The sequence below is a fragment of the Ceratosolen solmsi genome, unplaced genomic scaffold (assembly GCF_000503995.2).
Source record: "Ceratosolen solmsi marchali unplaced genomic scaffold, CerSol_1.0 scaffold148, whole genome shotgun sequence".
Lineage (NCBI taxonomy): Eukaryota > Metazoa > Arthropoda > Insecta > Hymenoptera > Agaonidae > Ceratosolen > Ceratosolen solmsi.
The window spans coordinates 874,111-883,272 of record NW_011948446.1 but is presented as its reverse complement, the minus strand read 5'-3'; the positions used below and the strand labels follow the sequence as shown (position 1 = coordinate 883,272).

The window sequence follows — 9,162 nt, the reverse complement described above, 5'->3', positions numbered from 1 at the left end:
CAGTTTTTATATGAATTTTCACAAAAAATATACAACATTAAATAACAAAAGATTGAGAACAGACTATAATAAGTAATTCCCTACGATTTTCATTTATCTTTTATTAGTAAATATACATAACATATAGTAATTAGTATAACATGTAATATTTTAGAAATTATAAAAAAGTATAAATTTCTTCTTATAATAAGTTATGTAACGAATTAATTTTTATTCGGTAATTTTAAATATAAGAATTAATGATTTGATAATAAGTTAAAAAATAAATATATACCTACATTAATTTCATATTAAAAAAGATATTCAAGTTTTCTTATTACAAAATATTATAGAAAGTGGATCTTCTAAATAATTATCATTTAAACAAATAAATATAATTTACAATGTTTTAATATGCATGCTAGATATTTAATATTATACACGTAACATGGAAATACTATTTTAATCGTAATATTTATACCAGATTAAATTATGTAATGAAAAGTGCATATACCATTCAACATATTTGTATTTGTAATTAATAAATCCTAAAAAACCAGTTACTATTTTTTAGATTTATAAATAAGAGCATTTTTATATAATGCAAATAAAATTCAAAGAAGATTAAATTAAATACTTGGTTTAATAATTCAATTACTAAATTTGTATCAAAATTAAATAATTCATAATTAAATATTATCATGTATATATTATTTACATACAAGTAAAAAAGTGAAGTTCTCAAATAAACAAATACATTAATATTCTAATTATAAATAATGTATAAATATGTATGCATATATACGTTGGAAAAGAATTAAAAATATTTTTAAAATATTTAAATTCGTATTACATAGAGTTATGATAAAGCTTCAGATGTTTAATCGTATAATTACATATACACATTATAAATTAATTAATCAGATATTAATGATTGCTTAAAACAGATACGTTTATTTTGTCTATTTTTTCTAAGGTATACTTTAATATGGGTTTTTATTTTACATATGTTAAATTAAATATTTGTTTTATTATAAATTTTTGTTTATTTTTTTACGCTTCATTCATAAAATATCTAATAAATCGAATTAATCGTACGAAAATATTTTAATTTTATCATCTATATTAGCTCAATTACTTTATTTATAGCAATTATACAATTACTTCAAATAAAAGAATAGAAAATAAGATTAAAAAATGTTTATACATGTCATATTTATCAAAATTCCAAAATGTATACTTCGTACATACTTAATATGAAAATTAATGTTTATTCTTTTCTATTAAGTGCAATTAATTTATGTAAATTCTAATTTTTCCTAAATCTATACTTTGAATGACTGGTATTATTGTGGATTTTAAATATCTCGATTGAATATGAATGTGACAAATAGATCTCGTATAAAAATTTTTCCTCATAATATATCCATATACAAGTATTTCCTTTATTGTATTTAATTTAAATTCTTTCCTTTATTCTACTTATAGCTAATTATTTTCATTATTTTATTTAGTTGCGCTTACTACACTATTAAGAATGTTTGGAATGATGAAGTTATACGAAGGGCAATTACGGAGATTCCATAGTTGCTATACCTTCTGTGTTACATTTTTGAAATTTTTGTATGTGATAAGAAAGTACCATAATTAAAACCTGGATAGAACTAGCAGTTATAACCTGAATAGATTCATTATTAAAATTTATAATAATTATCTATAATAATTAGATAATGATTGTAATAATTTTACTCACCCTATTTCATTAATAAAATCAAGTACTCTGAATGCATGCATAATTCATAAAATAATTTAAAATTTATTTATAAACAAAACAAATAATCTATAAAATACAAAAATTCATGTTTATTAAAAAAAAATCAAATTTTAATAATTTTGTTTTCTTAGAAAAATTTAACTTTATTTTTTAATTATAGTTTTTTTTCTAATTCTGATTCAAGTTTCAGATGATTTATGCTTTTCACAATTCTCTGCAAACTCTAGTACAATCTCAGTGATTCTACTAGAGTAATCTTCATCTTTATCCATTAACTCTAGTATATAATCATTATTACGTCGAAATATTAAAGTTTTATAAAGTACTTCAGGATGATCTTTGTATTCTGCGAAAACTTCCTTATTTAATAAAACGATTGGAAAATATATAATGGCAGTTAACTGTGCAACCGATTTCACGTCATTGTCATATTCCTTCATAAGGTCTTCTAAGTTGGGCCTTTTTAGCGTGGGATTACACTTTCTTAAAGTTTCGCAAAGTTCATCCCAATAAGCCTCGATCACATCCCTTTCTTCACATCTTCTTATTTCCTGAGTAGTACTCAAATAAACGAGCTGAATAACATCAATCATACGTGGTGCATAACGTACCATTTGATAATCAACTAGAAGACATTTTGGTACTTCGCTAGAATCCAGCATAAGATTATTAGGCCAAGCATCGCCATGGCATAAAACTCGACACTTATCTTGACCACCGGTAATCATATATTTATATACTCGTTCCATATGCTCACGCACACCTGAGGTGGTACGTTTATTTCTCTTCGCTATGTCCTTAATGAGCGACTCTAAAAGATCCAGTGTAAGTTCCATAATCTGTTCAATGAATATTTGTTCAACGCAAACTTTTGGATATACCTCGTTCAAAGGCTTTCCCAATTTCTTTTCAAGTAACATAGAAGCTGCATGAAATCGTGCCATGGCTTTAACAGCACTTTTTAAGTCTTCACCCTTGAAAATTTTAATTTCTCGCATTGTAAATCCATTAGTCCTTACATCTTCTAAGACGATAATGTCAGTATTAGCCAGGTAGCACTTTGGTGCCCATGGCTCAATTTTCCCAACAGTTGTTATTTCTAATAACTGTGGTAACACCTCATTAAAGAACTCGGACTCCTGATTGAATACACGTCGTTGTTTAATAAAAAATGTTTGTTCACTGGAGTCATGTGGTACAGATTTAACGAAAAAACTTAATTTTACAAATTCATGGTCTCCTTTATTTTTTTTTACTGTAATTTCAAGCCGCTGATGATTTCCCAAAAAACCAACCGTATTCTTTGAATAATTTGCCAAACGATGATTAATTATTTCTATAGATTCATCGTCGCCAAATGCACGAACGGCTATCATTTTAGCAACGTCATGGCTGATAATATTTTTAATAGATAACATTTTAGCGCTGTTGGTACTCATTTTATAATGAACAAATAAACGTTATATTATATATAAATGTATATTAGAAAAGATTATGTAACATAATTTCAGTATATTTATCAAAGTCTTTATCTAAATCTTTTCCAAATGTGTTATATTACAATTTTCCAATATGTGTTATAAAATTTTAAAAATTATAAAATTAGTTATCTGCGTTTTAAAGTAAAAGCAAGACTGAATTAATTACTGTAAGAATGTCTTACAAGACAATTATCGAATAGACTACTCGATAAATTCACAATCTTTTATTTTAACCGTTTGAATAAGTGGGGATAATGTTTTACGTTCTCGATCAATTATGTGATCGTAAAAAGATATTTTATAATGTCGCAAGATCGCATCAGTCTATTATCACTGGCATAATGTATTTAATAGCTTAAAACTTATTATATATTATTTTTCAGTTTTACAGTACTTCAAAATAATTATCTTACATATGCATCTTTGAATAACATTTAATCATTTCGAGAGTATTATAAAAACAAAATTTTAATATACCTAAAATATTGTATTTAAAGTTCTTAAAATTTGAAGTTAAAATATAAATAAGAGACTAAAAATATACAAACAATGAAAATACATAATACATTACAATTCACTTAATTTAAATATAATTAAAATATTCTTTCTTATTTTGAGAATTAATAAATTTCATGTTCAAGATTTGTTTACTTCAATTTAATATTTATTTAATTTAATATTTTTTATTAATTATTTTTAATTTATTAATATTAATATAAAACTATTAATTTTTATATTTTGAAAATATTATTTTTAATCCATTATTTGGAATGATTTTAATAAGTTAATCATATAAAAAAGTTACAGCTTATCTTTATTTTTAATACAAAACTATTCATTTTCTTTTTTTTAATTTTTTAATTTTAATTTTTGAATAAAATTTGAATGAAAGTATTATTCTATTAGCTTCATGAAATCATTTGGAACAATTTCTCATCTATTTTATAATTCAATAGGTACTTTGGTACATTATATTTTAGTTTCATATACAGCTATTAGGATTAAAATCTTATCATATTTTGATAAAACAATGAAATTGTTTCATGTGGAATTTTTAATTCTTTGCAGATAAAAAATATTGAAATAAACTTTTCGAATATATATATAAATTTAATATAATGCTGTTATAAATAAATAAAACATAATTATTAAATCATAAATTAATTATATTTTTTAAATAATTGAACATTACTTAAAAACTACAATATTCAATATCTGTTAATTATTTCAAAGCATTCGTAAACATCTAAATAATTTGGATGACTAATTATACTTATAAAAATAAATAAACAATACGATAATTATATTCTGTATTTTTCATTTAAATATTTTATAATTATATGAATAGAAAATGTGTATATTATTATATTTTGAAAATTTAAAAGAAAATGAAATATATTTCATCTTATAAAAGATTTATATAAAAAATTATATTATTAAAAGAAAAATATCAGAGTTGTAGAAAGTTTTAAAATTTACTATTAATCTTAAAATTCAAAAATTTAAATGATTTGAAATTATCTGAACATTGATAAAAATTATGCTTCTGATGGCTCATTGTGTGAAGAAGTTTTTGAGGTCAACGAGTAGCCATTAAGCAGATATTTATAGACTACAAAATTGATATTATAAAATTGGATTTAAATTTTTTTTTTAATTTTATTAAATATTTTTTTAAATATATTTGGTAGGAAATAATGGCGTGATATTTTAATATTAACTAATTTTAATAAGGACAAGAATAATTTTCACCACTAATCAAATTATATATTTTGTAAAAAAATATACACTATATATTTATGCATAAATTTTTCTTCTCTTTTTCCATTGTTCTATTGTATTAAAATTCAATTAAGGATTTATATTAATATACATAATTCTTGTATATTCTATGAAACTAATTAGTTTAAAGGAAAAAATGTTCAAATTTAAGCAGTAACTTAATCAAGGAATTATTATAAAACAGTTATTTCAATTAACAAAACGATTAGTAATAAATTAAGATGTTGTATTACTAAAATATATTTGTTTTTATTTCTTGTAAGTTTAGTATTAACTATTCACAAAAATTTCTGATTATTTATTGTCAGCATATAAGTTTTCATTAAGATAACTTAAATTAGTATTTTTAAGTTACGTTTTTAAATTATAATCTGATTGAAGATCTATATATTTATATTTATTTATATTGTATTACAATGATATTGCAATTGAAGACTAGTAATTGCAACATTAGTTGATGAAATGTTTAAATCGATGTTGATAGATACCTCTGTCATATATATTGCAAAATGTAACTTTCTCTCTTATATCAATTTTTCATTATTATATTTTATTCCCTCTAAATTGAGAGTAAAAAATATGGAAATTTTATACTTTAAAAAAAATTGTTATAAGAAGTAATTTATTATAATAATAGTTAAACATTATTATTAGATATTTTCAACTCCTACTAAACATAATTAATGTGTTATTTAGAAAGTGCGATATAAATTGAAGTAATGTATTAAAAATATTATTACTATGTACATGATTTAGAGTTTCGAAAATGAATACTAAAAACAAATAGTTATTGCATGAATATTAATTCACATACATAGAATATATATGGTAAATATTTATTACGAATAATATATAATTAATTATAATTAATTATGTCCAATTGTTACAGCATTAACTTTTTATCGTCAAACAGTATTTTCTATTTCTAAGTTTTTATCGTTAATTTTACATATGATATAGTTTTAGATATATTTTTACAAAGTAAATATATATATATATATATATATATATATATATATATATATATACCGTATAATATAGACCGTAAATATACACCGTAATAGCATATATTTTCAGAAACATAGCTAAGCATTATTACATTAACATATTATTTCATTTTATCGAACATACAACATTTATGTTTAACACTTTCCCTTGCGTCTCTCCTTAAAGTATTTTAATTTTGTTATTATTGTATTATTATAATATATTTTTATTAGAATAGTATCTGTGTACTAATTTTACAAAAAAATGAAAGATTTACGTAATCATTTGTCTTGTAATTTTTAAACGATAGGATCTATATTCACTATAATTTATATAAAAATAATGGAAGAAAGGAAATTAATTATTCTCCTCATTGGTATATCATGTTCTTAATCTTATAATAATGAAGCTTGAAAAATAGCATTATAAGATTTGATATTGTATAAAGCAAATTATTATTAAACTATATATTACATCCTTTTTAATATATAAAACAATTAGAAAGTAAACTTTAAAACATATTTCTCAATAAACTAGGAAAAAATGAAAATGAAATACATTAGCATATTTAATAAAAACTATTAAATACAATAATTATCGTTAAACATAATTATATATAATCATAATATCTGAAAATTTATATTTTAAAATATATTCTTAATTGAGCAGATAAATTAATATTTAATGTATAATATAGTAATCGGAAAACGGAAAATATTTTTCTTTAAAAAATTATAAATTAACGATATTTCAAATTGTATTAATACATTACAATATTAATTACAATATTAATATTAATACAATTCTACTTAATATTGAATTTTAAATTCTTACGACGAATACATATGTATAGTGAGTTTTAAAAGTTCAACAGACACGATAAAAATAATATTTTATACGGCATATAATTAAAAAATACAATTATTTACAAAATATCATCTACATTTGATTAAGAAATAAATAAGCTGATAAAATATTATCTAAGCATTGATAAATTAAAATCTCTGATACAATATTCAATATATTCAGTACTTTGTTTAAACGGTAATTTATAAGACTAGATAGTGTAATATATTATAATTATTAAAATTAATATATTATAATTAACAATATATTATAATAAATAAAAAACAATAATCATCTAGAATATTAAATAAAGATATCATACATCTATATGATTTTAGCATTATATAAGGTTTTTAATAAATCGCTTAAATCTTTTTTAATTTACTGTTTTTTAATTAATTTTGTTTTTTTTTTTAATTTTTAACTATTGAAGTATTACTTATTTAGCAATTATTTACTTTTACATATTGTAAGCTAAGATAAATATTAACAATATTAAACTACTTAATCAAATGTAATATAATTACGATATTCTTATTTTTATTTTTACATATTCATTTTATTATTACTTATTTTTCAAAGTGAAAAAAGCACTTAAACGTCCCTTCCTATCATTTAAAATCTTCCTTCATTTCTATGATATATACATATATATTTCTATATCATTTCGATAACATGTATATATTATGTATCTTATTGACAATTGAAATTGAAAACTGAAATCAAATTTATATGTAATAAGTAATGGCAGAATTAACTTGGTCCCGGATATTACTGCAACTGTAATGCTATTTATCTAAGTTACTCGAGTTTTTCATAAAATTAAAATTTTGAAGATAATCGAATAACTTGATGGAATAAAATTTCTATTAAAGTTTACAGTAATTTATAACTACAATACTTCAGAAACAAAAATATGAATAAAACTTTAGACTATAAAGGAAAATATTGTTCCGAACAACGCAAAAAGATTATTTCATTAAAGATGCATCCATACATTTTCTTGTAAAATATTGGTAAAATGAATATTAAAATTTCACATGTTCATAGTATTTCTAACTTTAAAATTATTGATAGTTCGTATGAAATTATGTACAATATTCCAAAGGAAAGTAAATTTAGAAAACATCTTGTTTAATTATTTTATTTAATTTTAATACTAATGCACAGATATGCATTCTCAGAATTCAAGTTTATCTTTTTATTTATCATAATGAATCTAATCTTTTATTATTTCTTATTTTTTGAGAATAATTTATCTAGAAAATCATTTTTGTGCTTGAAATTCATAACAACGTGCTTAGTGGAAAATATTTATATGTTTATGAAAATTAAAATTTAATATTTAAATAAAATTAATACATTAACAGTAAATTAAAATAAATAGTCTTATGATATAAAAATCAAATGAGATAATATAGCGTCTTAACTAATAATTAATTTTTTTATTCATAATATCAACTTAATTAAAGAAGACTTGCAGCAAATAAACTTCTTAGCATTACATATATAAAATATTAATTGTTAATAACATTCATTTTATTTAGTTGATTAATTTTAATTTAGTTGAAATATTCAAAATGTTAATTATTAAGCATCCACAAATATTGTATATTTATTTATGATAAAATTTATTTATTTTCATATATATATTTATACATTTACCATTAAAGCGCTTTCCATTAAACTTCCTTGACGTCACGTATTGCACTTGTCTTTATAAAGTCTTCCATGAAATAATTCGAAAAAATAATTCCAAGCAACTGAAAGAATATAAAAAGGAAAAACAATCATAGAAAAAGTTTTTATTTATTACGTTAATATTTTATGGTATGTGATATCGATGCACTCAGCTTCCTTCCAACAAAAAGCATAAAGCATACAACATAAAGTATACAAAAATGTTTGTTTTATTAGTCTACTAGTCTACTAGGAAGATGTGAGACTTACCGTTTATACAAAATATTAGCAAAATACTGCTCCAAAAGAATGCAATTTGCATGTAACAATGAGAAACTTTTAGAGAATCCTACTTTCAAAGATTATATTTATAGAGCTTTATATAGTTATGTAACATATTTTATCACTATTAAAATATGATATATTATATCAAATTTATTTATATAATATTTAATACCATTTATTATTACGTAGAATGTTTTACTTTAATTGTGTTAATGTAATGGAAAAAGAATCATCTATGTACATAATAGTACTAATGTGTAAAAAGCCAATTCAGTTGTGATAAATTATATTTATCATAAAAATGCGCTAATTTGAATCTATAAAATTAAGCAGGTTTCAAATTAATAA

At 21.0% G+C, this 9,162-nt stretch overlaps 1 protein-coding gene across 1 annotated transcript; it reads right to left on the bottom strand.

Moving 5' to 3' along the window:
• Window positions 1-1,876: 1,876 nt before the first annotated feature.
• LOC105366189 (uncharacterized) lies at window positions 1,877-3,384 on the bottom strand. The gene has a single exon (XM_011504533.1). It carries the CDS (start codon window positions 3,190-3,192, stop codon window positions 1,933-1,935), a length of 1,260 nt encoding a protein of 419 aa, XP_011502835.1. The 5' UTR covers window positions 3,193-3,384; the 3' UTR covers window positions 1,877-1,932.
• Window positions 3,385-9,162: the final 5,778 nt, after the last annotated feature.

Coding starts and splice junctions, on each gene's coding strand:
- LOC105366189 (XM_011504533.1), bottom strand. CDS start 3,192: ATGAGTACCAACAGCGCTAAAATGTTATCTATTAAAAATATTATCAGC.